Source organism: Piliocolobus tephrosceles, chromosome 8 (assembly GCF_002776525.5).
Source record: "Piliocolobus tephrosceles isolate RC106 chromosome 8, ASM277652v3, whole genome shotgun sequence".
Classification (NCBI taxonomy): domain Eukaryota; kingdom Metazoa; phylum Chordata; class Mammalia; order Primates; family Cercopithecidae; genus Piliocolobus; species Piliocolobus tephrosceles.
In genome coordinates, this window is record NC_045441.1 from 27,431,502 (window position 1) to 27,448,333 (window position 16,832).

At 37.9% G+C, this 16,832-nt stretch overlaps 1 protein-coding gene across 1 annotated transcript in view; it reads right to left on the reverse strand.

Moving 5' to 3' along the window:
* Positions 1-16,832, reverse strand: part of VPS41 (VPS41 subunit of HOPS complex) — a 192,334-nt gene that overhangs the window by 76,049 nt on the left and 99,453 nt on the right. The window contains exons 8-9 of the mRNA XM_023226348.1: positions 1,588-1,707; positions 306-452 (exon numbers count right to left, since the gene is read on the reverse strand). Of these exons, the coding sequence (XP_023082116.1) occupies positions 306-452; positions 1,588-1,707 (267 nt within the window). The remainder of the gene's footprint in view (positions 1-305; positions 453-1,587; positions 1,708-16,832) is intronic.

The following is a 16,832-nucleotide window of genomic DNA, read 5'->3' on the forward strand; positions in this document are numbered from 1 at the left end:
AAGCCCATGTTCTGTAAATAGCTAAGGCCAGCTGGGATGTGAGAAATTAAAAGAAGATTGAAAAAGACAGCACCATTCTGAACATGAAAAAGTTCACAAATAGTTTTACATGCCATGGAAAAGAAAGAATATATCTTAAAACTTATGCACAGGAAATAATTTGAGCATTAAATGGTAATCACATCACAATAACATCCAGGTGAAAAGATTTGGGTCCTAGAAGCCATTCAAGACTCACAGTCCTTTGGACCACCCTCAGTGGATCTATAACAACACGGACTTATTATAAAGACAAGCAAAACCACCTTGACAGAAGTCCCCCAGCCAATAATCAGTGTCACATTGTCCTTCCAACAGAGGCTGCAGGGATACATGTCTGGGCGAAGACTTATATCATCCCGGGGCACATTGGTGATTCTTTGCTTTGAGATGATGTCAAAAATCTTCACACCCTGGAAAATAAAACAGCAGTAAGCATCCTCTACTCAGGAGGAAAGTAACAGAAAACTTATTAACAGCCCCTGCTACATACTAGCAATAACCAGCAGGGAGAAATATTAGCAGTGTTTACTGAGCATGCAAGGAAAATGCTTCTGCTCCACACAAACCCTATGGGAACTTAAACCACAAGGAAACCTCCATCCTTCTTTCTGGACAAAGGAGATTTTCTTAGATGACATGGGAGACTCAAATCCAACAGAAACATGAAATGTACAGACATCAATAGCTGCATTTCCAAAATGACAGACAAGTAACATTTCTAATTTTATCGTTCCACCACAAAAATGAAGTTTGTTTTTTAGAACGACTTTGAGTCTGAAAAGCCACCTATATAAAGAAAACTACATCTGACATTTTAAAATTCTCACATGAAAACATCAGGCAAGCAGCTAAAACTAAAAATGAACCAAGAGACCACAGGTTTGTTTTACCTTCACTGTGACCCAGGAGAAGTAAGGAAAGTCCAGAATAAAAAGGTAGAGTCTAGACAGATTTCTACCGTCTAAAACTGAATAGAACTGATTAACTAAATTATACCTTGATGTTCCAAAAGATATGCCAGATGTCAGAAACACCATTTTTTAAAACTCCCTATTAGCCCCAATTCACAGCAAGTAAACTTTAAGTTAAAATGCAGCACTGAAATTCACAATTCACTTTCTTACAGGCAGGTCTATACTTCTGCCTATGATTATACTGGGAGTAAAAGAGAAATCAGCAATATTCTGCACTTGTTTCATATCAACTCTTACTTGCCTTTGGCCAACAGGCAAATGATATTTTCAAGACCCATTCCCAATGCAGTCCTTCAATTATTAAGATAGCTTTTCATTTTCTTGGCTACTCTCCATGCCTCAGGTTTCTTACTCTAAAATAGAGTCCAGAATATGTTGGGAATTACTATATTATGAAAGCCAAAAGCAATCTAATTTCTTTAACCTCCTAGGTACGATACCAGTGGTCCTTTCACCTTTTAGAAATCACCACCACAGCAAGTGGCATCTTTTCCCTTCATTACAGCCCTATCAACTTGGCCATTCTTCTGCCACTCAACAAGCATTAGGAAGACAGAGGCGTAGTTTTTACCATATTATTGGCCCAAGCAATCAGATGGCCTCTCCACTTCACACTCCTTATGTTCCCTTCCCCTTCATGCAGAACAACGGACTTCCATCTGTTCATCCATGACCGTTCAAACAGTAGCAGCTAGGGACAAAGAGCATAAACAAAGACTCTTAGAAACTGAAAATCATGTATCAGGTTCTTTACTGATTAGTTCTACCTATCCTTGTGACCAAATAACAAACAAGTCACTCTCGACATCTTTAATGTAACTTATAGTAGTATATTATTTGTACCCTGGAAAGAATTCCTAGCACATCATATTCTCCCCAGGACGTTGTTCAAAATGGATGAGTGCTGAAGTTACTACAAGGCCAAGCCACAGGGTGGCACCAAAACACCAAGATTCATGGAAAATAACGCACATTAGTTAATCAAAAGATTTGTATCGCAAAAGTTCTTCAAATGATTGTCCGGGAACTAATTTATTTTGTAAATCGGGAAATCAAAACCTCTTAAGTTTTTCACTGAAAATAAGATATTAGTCACAGATTAAACTGTAATAGAAGCACTCTATGTTTTTCATTTAACTCAAATAACTGAACGACGACTTTTGAACAGTAATTCACATCACAAAACAAGAAAAATTGGAATTAAGCTTCTTTAGAAATTTCATAGTATCTAGGGTCTTTATTTTAAAGGGAAGATTCCATCATTCAAAAAACCTGCTGGATAAATTTTAATATAAAATATAACTGGTCAAAAACCTCTAAGATTAATAAAGATGTAATTCTAGGAAGTCATACATTATTAAGAACACTATAAATATTTTTCTTGATATATTCCATTTAAATCCTTTAAGAAAAGACATTTATACAGTATATAACTTAAGGCATGCAATCCTGAAACACATGTTTACCCTTTAAAAGCAAATGCTGACAACAGATTCCATAACAGAATTATTAAAATTCCTACCACTACAAGTAATTTCAGTCTACCTTGGTATATTTTATGTCCTCTACCCACCCCAAAAGAGACAGGGGAAACAGGTAACCGGGGAAAGAGGGTAATTCACATTTTATTTGTATTTCCTGTATATCTTTCTCACTAGTTAGACTAACACAGGCAGAGGAAGTACAAAATAAAATCCCTAAAATTAAATACGATGTCCATCATCACAAGTAAGGAAAGTACAGTTACTTTAAAATGCTATAACAGTTTGAAGTTGTGTGACTTCACAACTTCCACAGGGAAACTGGAGGCAGGGATTCTTCTGACCATACTTAGCCCCGTCTTCCCATTAAGATATATCCTATATATTCTCAGAGACCTTCTAACCCACCCTGTCCTCTCCCATCCCAGGTTCCAATTCAGAACTCACTACTACCATGCCTCCCTACCCCCCAGTTAGAGGCCTTCGGGAGTGTCCCCTGACTGTGATTCAGCCTCTTTCTGTCATTTGCAGAGAATAGAGCTAGGGAAGCTACTGTGTCAGCCCAAATGCAGACGGATGATGAATGTGTTCAGTATTTTGAAAGGGCAGGTTCAAAATGTAGGAAAGGGGGAGAAAGGCTGAGCATACAGTTCCTGCTACAGAGAAGATTATGCTCCAGTAAAGACAGGCAGCTAAAAACAATTCTTTTTATTTATTTATTTTTGAGATGGAGTCTCACTCTGTTACCCAGGCTGGAGTGCGGTGGCACCATCTCGGCTCACTGCAACCTCCACTACCTGGGTTCTAGTGATTCTCCTACTTCAGCCTCCTGAGTAGCTGGGATTACAGGTGTGCACCACCATGGCTGGCTAATTTTTGTACTTTTAGTAGAGACGGGGTTTCACCATGTTGGCCAGGCTGGTCTTGAACTCCTGACCTCAGGTGATCCACCGGTCTTGACCTCCCATAGTGCTGGGATTACAGGTGTGAGCAACCATGCCCGGCCACAACAATTAAACGTGATGAATTGATAAGATCAAAATGTCTATCTTCTCTCTGTGGCCTGGATCTGATGGAGGTGATCGTAGGAAATAGGCAAAGCACAGGGAGTGCTCAATAACCACCTGCTGCAATGAATGGTTGGCTGGATGGCCAGGAGAACAGCATGGGGGGACACAGCATCAAATTCCTTTCCCTCACTAATTTCCACCTAGAAATGACCAACGCAGCACTTAGAGGAGAAACTCTGCACCTGTGTTGAAAAAGTTAAATATGCTCCAAATTTTAAGCTAAAAATTTTGTAAAATATGCTAATAGTAAGACCCCAGTGAAGGCCATGATTTAACTCATTCCCCCAGAAAAAGCCTGCCTGGGAAGTAGTTGGTCAGGCAGGTCCTAGAATGCTACAACACCCCCCACACTCAGTGTAATGGGGCAGGAACAAAGGGGAGTGGTCAGTCTCACTTTGAAATACAAAGGGTTGGGTCCCCAAGCATGCAGCCAGCACTGTAGCTGTCCCAGGTGGGAAGGAAAGCAGGCACTCTGACAAGAGGCAGACACCTATGGAAAAAATCTGCATTTGAAAAGAACACAAATTACCCAGGGAGTAATCCCCAACTTGTGACTCCATATGAATAAGAAGACATTGAAAAAAACAAAATAACTTACAAGTAAGATCTAATTCTTATCATCATAATTCTCATGTAATAGCAAAATTAAGAAATTAATAACAAAGAACAAGAGAAAGAACAAAACAAAACAAAAATGATACAAAAAATTTTCTCAATCTTTGGGTAAAAGATGAATTCATATGGTAACCAGAGTACTTTGAAAAATGAGAAAACAAATACTATAAACGTAAACTTTATGGGATAGAAAGTTGTAGAAAACGGAAAATCTAGATTTAAAAGTTAATAATGAACATGACAAGTCGCTACACAACAAAACAAAAAACACTTCACTGAGGGATACGAAAGGAGAACTCAATAAACAGAAAGGCACATTATATTCATGGATAGAAAGACTCCAATTCTCACTGAAGAGTTTAAGTCTCATTAAATTAACCTATAATTTTAATGCAAATCCAAAGAAAATTCTAAAGTGATTATTTCTAGAAACTCTAAAAATGCTAAAAATTCATTTAAAAAAATAAGAATTTTTTTTATCAAGTAATTTAGGGGGAGGAATGGATTTGTCCAGATAGTAAAAACATTTTATAAAATCAACACTCAAAACAGTATAGCAATGTTTCTAGAACTGATAGATGAAGGAAAAAGAATGAACTGATAAAGATGAATCAAAATGATATGGTCAGGAATGGGTATGTGGGGTCGGGGGATACGGTGGAGTGTGTACAGAGAAAGAGGTATCTTCAAACTACTGAGCTGTGATCTTGGACACCAGCTTTCTGGAGGATCATTTGGCATCATGGACTCAAAGCTTTAAAAAAAAAAAAAAAATGAAACCAGGAGGATGCTACCTAGAAACTTACGCTAAGAAATAATCAGACGACTTAGTAAAGATGCATGTAAAGCTATTTATAACAGCCAGAAATGGACTAACAACTAAGGAATGCCGGAGCATAATACGGTGGAGCACACACGATGAGTATGTATCCATTATTAAATTATTTTATGCATGTATCTTCATTAACACAAAAACCTACAAGGGCATATTAAATAAAAAAGCAGATTACAATTACAGTATTCAATAAAATGTCCTTAAAATGTGAATGTATATCCACATATATTATAAAATCTAAAAGATACATAACGAAGTAATCCTAATTCTATAAATGAGTGCTGAAATTTTATATTATTTCTATGTTATAATTATTCTGCACTAAATATATGAATATTTTTACATTAATGGGAATGAAAATCCATTCTCTTATTTTTAGAATCTGGAAAACTTAGGGGAATAGTTAAAATGAAACAATAAAGCAATATCAAAACTTCACTGGAGATTGGGTGCAGTGGCTCATGCCTGTAATCCCAGCACTTTGGGAGGCCGAGGTGGGTGGATCACCTGAGGTCGGGAGTTTGAGACCAGCCTGACCAACATGGTGAAACCCCGTAAAAATACAAAAAAAATTAGCCAGGCATGGTGGCCGGCACCTGTAATCCCAGCTACTCAGGGGGTTGAGGCAGGAGAATCGCTTGAACCTGGGAGGAGGAGGTTGCAGTGAGCCAAGACTGTGCCATTGCACTCCAGCCTGGCAAACAAGAGCAAAACTCTGTCTCAAAACTGGAACTTAAAGAAGTAATGTTTGAGGCATACTGAACATGTATTAGAATGAATTTACATAAACTGTATATACTTTTCAAATAAAACATTAACTTTTTCAGAAAACTGTTAAGTACATCTTATTGCAGTTCCCACCAAAATGTAAGCTCACTCCAATGGACTCTTTCTATTACACTCTGTGTGCTCTGAACTACGGGAAGAAGCAGAGGTGGCTGAACTCTGGCCTCCTTTTGTCTCCTAATCTACCTCCCAAAACAAGAAACGACAAACTTCCAGCAGAGGGGAGGAGGCAAAGGAAGGACATATGAATTCTGAATCCAGGCCATCTCAGGATTGATTCCCAAAAATCTTGTGGACCCTGCTCTGACATGTAATCAAAAGAGCAAAGAAGCTTCTCCCAGTGATTATTTCTACAATGCAGACAGGCACATGCCATTCTATGCAGCTGATGTGTGCTCAAAAATGGAGGGGAATAAAAAATTAACCTCTGTAAATGAAACAAAATTTAACTAATTAACATTACAAGTTTTGACAGGATTCACGTTATTTTCTTATGTTTTTCAAATAGCCTAAGTCCCTATCACTTTATATTTTGTGGATAAAAAATAAGAAAATATCTGTAAATAAAGCAGGTCATCATAAACATACTAAGGAAAGTGGATCATTTAGGAGAATTCTTTTGTGAGTCAAATAATTTCCCCCCAATTTATTGGTTCTGTATATGTTTTATGGTCACACTGGTTTTCTCTCTGCACAACTAACTCTATTAAATCTTGTTCACTGAGATTGGCATGTTTACCTTGCATTTCCCCAACCAGTGCGCTGGGGAAAAGGATCACATCTTATACTTTGCTAGACACACAGGCATAATAAATATTAAATATTAAGTAGACTATCCTAGTCTACTAGTCTTAATTCTTTCCTTCTCTGACCACATACACAATACATTTGCTACAGGAGGAGTTACGCAGTTTCCCAAAACCTTTGTTACTCAGCCTATCTTTACAATTAGTAATATTCCTAAAGTATTTTGAACATATTGGAATCTACTCCAATCTCACAAATTTAAAGAACCCAATGACTAATTCATACAATCAACACAGCCTTGCTTTTAGAAAGAGCTCACTTCTATGGATCCCATATCCAGGCACGTAATGTCACTCTATTTCCCTTCACTCAAGGCCAGCAGATAGAATTTGTACACAACTTGTCAAAAATTTGAAAGCTGCTTTTAAGGTTAGCCTTCCTCTCTCAGGTTTCAGTAATTGCAGCTCCTTTATTTCAGAGACACGAACTGACCACACATTTGGCCTGAACGGTAATTTCTGAAATGTGTCTGCAAGCCTGCAGAAGGCTCTCTGGATTGCCACAGCGCCTACTTCTCCAGGCTCTCTGGCACCTGGCCTGCTTCTCTCCTCGATGTTACCAGCCTGGCCCCGTCAAACATTTATTTCTGCCTTTCCTCTCCACTCTACTTTATTCTTTTTTTTTTGAGACGGAGTCTCGCTCTGTCGCCCAGGCTGCAGTGCAGTGGCCGGATCTCAGCTCACGGCAAGCTCCGCCTCCCGGGTTTACGCCATTCTCCTGCCTCAGCCTCCCAAGTAGCTGGGACTACAGACGCCCGCCACCTCGCCCGGCTAGTTTTTTGTACTTTTTAGTAGAGACGGGGTTTCACCGTGTTAGCCAGGATGGTCTTGATCTCCTGACCTCGTGATCCGCCCGTCTCGGCCTCCCAAAGTGCTGGGATTACAGGCTTGAGCCACCGCGCCCGGCCCACTCTACTTTATTCTTTACTCATGAGTACACTTTTCCTATCCTACATAGTATAAAACCTTAAATGCTCGCTAATAATTATGGAGTCATTTCTATACCTCTGAAACTAATACAGGATTCGCTTTGATTTGACATAGAGTTTCGTAAGTGGACAATGGCCAAATGATCCACTCTCCATTGGCTTTTTTATCCTAATCTCCGTGCATTTCAAGCAGAAACATATTTTCTGATAGGAATGCCAAGGGAAGCTTTGCTTTGGTGATTTAAGAAAAGATGAACTCCTTTTCTTACAAACATTCTATACTAATTTAACTACCACAAAACTATCTGCCGTCGTACTTCACTGACATTTAATAATACCCATTTTTTCCTTCTGCCCACAGACCTACTGAGCACGAATGTTCTACAAAGCATTTTATGGGGTAAGCCATTGAAAAAAAACTACCCTTAAAAGCAGCTGGTTAATTTATTTGGTTCATCTTCCATACCCTGTAATGCTGAATTGTCATTATCACAATACTAAGAGCAATTTAAGCTCAATGGGAGCTAAGTACATAGAGAGGAAAAGCTGTTTCCAAGAGGTCTATTTTTTTGTTGGAGAAAGTATTTTAGGGCTTTATTTCCCATAAATCCACATTCTGGCAGTCAGCACTCTCAGTACTTATATTTCAATATGAGCCCTCACATCCTCCACAGTATACTTTATTCTCCTCTGTTTTGTGCTGATAAATCTATCTAGTGTTTCCCTACTCTACAGAGCGCTATAAGGACACGGAGCCCAGAATCTCCCACATGTGTGGCAAGATTCCTATCGGGCTGTAATGAAGTCCCCGATTCTGGTCACCTAACGCCCATCATTACTTGTCACTCACTCTTCCCTGATGGAGTTGAAAAGAGTATGATTGGCCCTGTTTTAATCATCTTGTAATCTTTCAAGTTGATAAATCACTTGGCTCCTTCAGGTTCCCTAAATACTGACCACACTGCTAGCTTTGAGGCAGACAAGAAAGTGGGCAAGATTCAGCAGGGGCTTCAGTCCAGGGTCAAGGCTTAGACACCACGTGTGTTCCTACAGGGAGAACCAAGGGGCTTAAAGAAAACAAATATTTCACAGACAAGAACCTGCGCTAGGTCAGGAAGGTGTGGAAGATCCAGGTAATAAAATAGAGAAATAGATAAAAGTAAAACCCAACAAATAAAACTGTCTCAATAAAAATAAAGACATAACAATGGGAAAGTCTTGTTACAAAAGGATTTAAATATTCAAGATTAGAAAAGATCATGAGCAAAATTTTAAAAGTCAAGAAGGCAAGTGAGAAAAATGAGTGAGTGTGGAGAAGACCTAGGATGGTGGCTGGCTACTGACGGCAGATGGGGTCTTGAATCCTCAAGGAGGCAGAAATGACCAGGAACCCATGTGGAGTAGGTAAGTGTCTTTGTCTTGCTTCGTGCTTAGGCTTAGTGCCAAAGTTTCAAACATGCAGCTTTTCTAAACACCACCAACAGTTCTACTATGTCCATCAAGATACAATATAAACATGTATATAAAGACTTTTTTTTTTTACTTGTTTTTTAATTTCAGGGGTTTATGTGCAGGTTTGTTTACATAGGTAAACTAGTGTCACAGGGGTTTGTTGTACAGATTATTCTGTCACCCAGGTATTAAGCCTAGTATCCATTAGTTATTTTTCCTGATCTTCTCCCTCCTCCCATCCTCCATCCTCCAACAGGCCCCAGTGTGTGTTGTTCCCCTCCATGTATCCATGTGTTCTCATCATTTAGCTCCCACTTACAAGTGAGAACGTGTGGTATTTGGTTTTCTGTTCCTGCATTAGCAACACAGGCTTTGGACAGGCCCTTGCAGTTAATTCTGTGAAACCTATATAGACAGACCAATGCTTTGAAATTTAAAAAATACTGTATCAACACAAGGTAACATCAATTCAGCAACCAAGAAATCTAAGCTAAAGGCTCCATGAGAACAAAATAAGTCTAACACCGGAGGTGCCATTTAGGAGCAGCTTTCTTTGCATTAAAAAACTAGAGATGACAGCTAGATCTACCTACCCACCTATGTGGTATCTACCTACACACCTATGTGGGTTTGGCAATCAAGCCAGCATGTGAGGTAGGCCCCTATTTAAACTACTAATCTGCAGTTTCTGCAAATGCAAGCACATAATTACAAGTGTGATTTCAGAAACGACTAGGACACTTTCTAAGTAATTTTACCACTTAAAAAAAAAATCTTCCATATGGATTCCACAAATTTAATAGAGCTGGCTGTTCACACCAAACACCTTGAGTCTGTTTTTCAGTTTGCAGTTATCTGAGGATACATTTCCCGGGGCTGGGCTCAAGATCAAACACCCTCATCATCAGGGTAGAGATAACACAAAAGTCATCCACTGGGCGATTAAACTTGAATTAATGTTCTGTGCAATGAACAAATATCTCTAACTTTAACTATCTATAATCTCAATCATTGATGACTGGTGAAAATCCTTGCACAGTGAGTATATCAAAAAGAAATGCAAAATTGCTAAGTCTTGAATAATGTAGACAGTTACCTGAAAACATGGGTTTATGTATTTGAACAAACCCTTCACACAATTCAAAGTAAAACAGGACAGGCGCAGTGGCTTTAGGACTTTAGGAGGCCGAGGCAGGCGCATCACAAGGTCAAGAGATGGAGACCATCCTGGCCAACATGGTGAAGCTCCATCTCTACTAAAAATACAAAAATTAGCTCGGCATGGTGGTGTGCACCCGTAGCCACAGCTAATCGGGAGGCTGAGGCAGAAGAATCATTTGAACCTGGGAGGCAAAGGTTGCAGTGAGCCGAGATCGCACCACTGCACTCCAGCTTGGCAACAGAGTGAGACTCTGTCTCAAAAAAAAAAAACAACAAAAAACAACAAAAAAAAAAAACCTCTAACTTAAAAAAAACAAACAAAAACAAAGTAAGCCCAAAAGTTGGAAAAAAAAAATCAAGACACTATCTGCAGAAGAAATGGAGTCAAATGAACCCAATTTTGAGCATTATAATCCACTTTCTTACTATCTCTATGAAAAACTGGCATTAACTGGACACACTGGTCAGCGCTGATAGCTTTCACAGAAGTGGCAGAACTGACGGTTTTGGGGCAGACTCACATCTACGGGGTAATATATGTTTATCCTCTCTACACACTTCAGGGTCTAAAGTCTCATTTAGACTCCTATATAATGCCTCCCTGGGAACAAGAATAATTATTCCAGATTTGGCCAAAATTGGAGAAAAGGCTACAGGCTATTCAGTAAGCAGCAATAATTTGTGCTCAAACTGACAGTAAATATCAATTGGACAGCCTTCATTGTTCTGGCTCCTATGGTAATATTAAAAGCTGCCCTAAGCAAAGAATACAATCAGACAAATCACAAAGGAAGATACAGAAGTTGCTAATAAATAAAAATGTTCAAAATCACTAACAATTCAAATATATTACAAAATAGAAAAATGGAGTATCTTTATATATCAGATTGGCAAAGAGCATGTGGTAAAATAGGTACTCACACATAGCTGATGTAAATTTGTGTAAGTTTTCTGGAATACAATTTTACCTGGCAACACATATTCAATGCCTAAAAAATAATCATAACCTTTGATTCAGTAAATCTAATCCTAAGAATCAATGATAGGAAAACATTCAGAGGAACAGATGAAAGCCCAAAGATTCCAAGCCACATCATGATTATGACAGCCAAACATTGGGTATAACCTAAAGGTCCAAAGACAGAACAGCTAAGAAAATCAAATAGATCCATAAGATACAACAGTATGCAACTATTCAATAACACTGAGCTTAGACATCAATATGTATGTAGGGAATTTCATATGATGTACAATCATAAGTTAAAAACAAGATCTAAAATAATTGAGATTACCCTATACATTCCTTTGCTTTTTGTTATTATAAAATATTATAAAAATAATGCATGCTTACTACAAAAAAGTAAATAAAAGTCAATGAAGGTCAGAAAGAACATTCATAATCCTGCCCAGACACAAACACTGTTAATAATTTGGTGGGCCGGGCGCGGTGGCTCAAGCCTGTAATCCCAGCACTTTGGGAGGCCGAGACGGGTGGATCACGAGGTCAGGAGATCGAGACCATCCTGGCTAACACGGTGAAACCCCGTCTCTACTAAAAAATACAAAAAACTAGCCGGGCGAGGTGGCGCGCGCCTGTAGTCCCAGCTACTCGGGAGGCTGAGACAGGAGAATGGCATAAACCTGGGAGGCGGAGCTTGCAGTGAGCTGAGAACGGGCCACTGCACTCCAGCCCGGGCGACAGAGTGAGACTCCGTCTCAAAAAAAAAAAAATTTGGTGTACAGCCTTCCATGAATACATCTACATACATAATTTTATTTCTACAAAAAAGGATAATCAAACTATACATATATTTTAGAAAAGAATCTCAACAGAAGCAATCTATCAGATGTTGAGAATTTTATTTATTCCAAATGAGAAAGAGAAAAGCTGACATCCAGAAGCTAGCCTGGCACCCACAGCAGGGCCCTGATGTTCTCCTTATGAATATAAACAATTTCACAGAAAACCAGTATCAGCCGAGGCCACTCCATGACCGTGAAGGCCCAGGACAGAAGCAAGACCACTCCATAATCACGTCTGAACGCAAACCAGACATGAACATTTTCCAAGTCGTGGCAATGACCAAATACCTCCCGCTTTGGCTAAAATGACAGACTGCTGCTTCTTTACCAGTTATGACTTTGGCTTTGGCTTAGCCTTTTCTCCTTCTAGATAAGATTTATTAAAATGCCCAGCTGTAGAATTACTCATACTGCATGACAGCATCCAATCTAGAGCAAAGCCCTGATGCCTTAAACCTCCCTGAAATCACCTCATACCAGCCTAATTCCTACAATTTTTCTAACATCTTCCTAAAACCATATGGGGTGCTCCTGGTGATCTTTGGCCGCAGGGCACTGACACAGCTAATTCACTATTGTTAGACAGTTAGCTTGCACCAATTTTCACTGTTACAAACATCAAGAAAATTGGCTGAAACTGATTAGAAAATTAAAAGGAAAACAAACAACCGTACAGGCTGAGGGGGATCCAAAAGGCTTAAAGACAAATAAAGGATTGTAAATTTACCCCATAGTGTTGTATGTGAACATATAAACACATTCATTTCCTATTAAACCACTTTTCTGACTAATGGTCTTATTAACTATATTCTACCTACACCACCCTACCTGTATGCTTTTGGAAGCCTACCACCATTTCTGAAATGAAGATCCTGTGTACACACAGCACCTAACATGAAGCACGACACAAAGTTGTATTCAGGAAGCAGATTCAAACCAAACACTCCTGTGAAATGACTGATTTAGTTTGCACCGTGACACCAACTGACAATGACTGCAGTTGTGACCCCTTGCTTTATACAGCCTTATCTTAAAGCAAAAGAGAGAAAGGAACGTCTCTGAACTGGCAATGACACTTGCGGTCATTCCCCAAAATACTTAAGAATACGCACAGGACTCTCCATACGCAAAAGAAGGTATTATCAGCAAGGAGGAAAAGATGGTTTGACTACTCCAGGAAGAGAGATGGTAGTTTTAACATCCGAGTTCAGGGGAAAGCTACAATCAGTATGGAAATATTATATGAAAAAGTTAGTTGAACTCATTAAAGAAAAAAGTATATTTTTAACAGGCATTTGATGAATATGAGACAATGGGAATCATAAAGGAAAATGAAGTTGCTGTGGACCCGACTCTCCCACCCCGACCACTGTAGATACCATTCAAATACTCTAGGAGTCCTACAGAATGACATCAAAAAAGCAATCAGCAATGAAGAACACCTGTTTTTCAGACCGAACATGATTTTTATTTAAGTATTATATTTCTATTTTTAGCCTCAGCTAGCTTAGCATACATAGGAAAACTCACCAAAAAATACTTTAATAGAGCTGTTTTATTGCTTCATTTTTAATACCTAAAAAAATGCTTGTGAAGGTTACATTTGTGTTTTACTTCCTATTAATCAATGGTTTTTAATCAATTTTGGTACATTGATGACAGCATGAAATAAACTTCTAGGAATGGAACTACAACTTATAACACAGTACCTAGAAGAAATAAAGGTATGTATTTACAATGCCTCAACATGCAACCATTAGATTGGTGGCTGCCTGTGGTGTAATTGTGAATTAATTAGGAAGCCTTAATTTTAATTCTTAAAAATATTCAGATGATTCACTTGAAAACTACAATGGTAAGTAATGTGGAAGGAAGTTTCAGGTAGAAGGCTACAATCAAGCATCTGACAACTTGCGGAAATATTATCCTAGAGATCCAAACACTGGACAGGAGACAGACAGGAACTGCTAATATCAAAACCCTTCTAGCCATCAAAACCCCAGCTCCAATCTGACCCAAAGATGAACAAACACATTAGGAAGCACCCCTACACTTCATGTTTAGGGATGGCAGTGGTAAGAAAAGGCTCACCAGATTATCCAGATCCTAAAAAGATTTGTAGCCAGGGGACTGGGAGCCATGTGGAGATGTTGGCTAAAAGGGCACAGACTTTCAGTTCTAAGATGAATAAATTCTGGGGATCTAATGTACACAATGGTTACTATATTCAATCATGCTATATTAAATACTTAAAATTTACTAATGGATTGTAAGTATTCTCATCACACCAAAAAATGGTAACTATGTGAGGCAACCGATAATGTTAATTAGCTTGAATATGGCAATCATTTCACAATAAATACTAAATACATTTGGTATATATCAAATTATCATTGTAACTTAAATATCTATAATTTGGTTGGGCATGGTGGCTCACGCCTGTAAACCTAGCACTTTGGGAGGCCAAGGCAGGTGGATCACGAGGTCAGGAGTTCGAGACCAGACTGGCCAACATAGTGAAACCCAGTCTCTACTAAAAATACACACACACACACTATATATATATATGAAATTTTAATTTGCCAATTATACCTCAATTAAGCTAGAAAAAGATAAAAATAATGTTGATAACAAGGGAAAAAGAAATAAAATTTAAAAATAATCTTAATAATAATTTTTTAAATATTTACAGTTTTATAAAAAGCTTCCCGTATTGACTTCTCTTTGAAAAAGGATTCAAAATCCAATTTATGATTTGCAGATCACTGCTGGAAGCTTACAGAAGCTGGCTGACACTACCATCTCTGTCCTTCAGGTAAAATTTGCCATTTCAAATTTTCCTCATTTGATTCACTCTGGTCCTTTCCTTGTTTGCTGACTGACATTTTCCAGCTTACAAAGCAACTTGTCCCTGCGGCTAGGTCCCCTCATTCTATCCCACCATAACGCCAAACAGCTGACTATCTCATTTCTAAAAGTGAACTCCACTGCAAACGGCATCACAACAATGTAATGACTTGTCAAAGTAGTAGAACTAGTTATTACAAAGTATATTTCAGAGTTTAAAGGCAAAGGTCCTATGAAGCTAAAGTTTACCTGCTGAGAGGGAAAGTTGGACAATTAAAAAAAAAACAAAACAAACTCCAGACAAGATTCACTTGGCAGATTTATTTCTAAAATAGAAACTTCATTTGCCATGCTCCTATATTAGAATTCTTGCTACACAAGAAGGTTACACTTACAAAAAAAATTCATTGGTTCACATGTTTGAAAGCTCTCTCCAATGGCACTTTCAAGAGATGTGCTTTCTCTTTTCTTTCTTTTTTCAAGATGGAAACAAAACAGAATTTGGAATAAACTTTTTATGCTCATGTGTCAAGCACTGGAGTCCATAAATCCAGCTATTGCATTCAACTACTAGGAAGATACCTTGAAAACCTAAAATAAAAGTTTATGACAGACAGAACTATAGCCTCCTAGTCCTAGTCCCTGGTGGATAAGGAGCTATCTCTAAACACCTAAGAAGGAGAACTTTAAAAAGGAAATATCTGTCAAACTACAGTTTCAGGTTTTCTTCTGCTGCATTGCTATGTTCTGCAGTACTATTTTGAAAAGTATGTTCTAATTACTTTAATAATTTTTATAGGAATCAAAAATTGTAATAAGACTAAACAACTATTAAATATTAATAGACATCTCTCTCAAATTTTCTTATGACTTCATGAATATCTCATAGTGGTCCTCTACTTTTCTACTTAGTTCTTCTAGTCTCTGTGCCACTTTAACCCATTGTTTGTAGAGGGTGGCATATAATTCCAAGGATTTATTTGGCTGTCAGTCTAAAGATCAGTGTTCTTAAGGGTTAAGAATGTCTTTATTCCACATTACACCTTCCTTTGGCTAGTCTTTGCTCCAATTTTTTGAAGATTAAATTATTTCTTAAAGGCAGAAAGTCGTAACCTCCAGTTATCTGATATATGTCTTTATTCTCTTTTCCCTCTATGTGATCTGCCACCTGTTCTCAGCAAAGGAGGGATCTTGGTATCTGTGACATATGATTATTGCAATGTTACAACCATTTGCTATATGTTGGGCTTTTCAAAATTGTTCTGCCTAGTTTATGCTGCTAGTTTAAAATTGCAGCTGAAAGGATTTGAGTAGCTACTGAGCCAATGTAGTTGTTTATCTCATTTGTCGAAGACATAAACCTCTATAACTCAGTTACAAAAAGAGCAGCTCCTGCTAAAAATTTGCGAACACTTTCAAAATGAAAGTGATCATTTCACAATAGTCCTCTTTTCTTAATGTCACCTCCTACATGCCTTTAGTTTTTAACATCAAAGACATATTTCTTAATGAAATTAGAAAAACACATCCTAAAATACCTCAACTAAATAAATCTATTTCAAAACAAACAAAACACACTAATGTCAAAAGAATGTAGCATCAATAATCTTTACAAGTATATACCACACAACATGTAGAAAAAGGAAATTCTCTGGAGATTTCTGCAAATCACACCAGGCTGATACATGTTTTAAAAATCTCCATTTAACCATATGCAAACAGATCATTATAATTTATCAAGTAAATGGTACTTTTTACTACTTACTAAATACATATTTACATGATAAAATTTAATGGATCCAAATAAATCAAAGTTTGTATGTTACAAGTCATTAATTTGTGGACACAGTTACATTTTTCTAAAGCCTTTAACATAAGTAAAATAAATTATAATGGCTTTTTAAATAAATTATTCTAAATCACAAACTATTATCACACTTTTAAAAGACTTGTTTTGTCATACACACACACACAGCCCTCCATCTAGATAGATAGATAGATAGATAGATAGATAGATAGATAGATAGATAG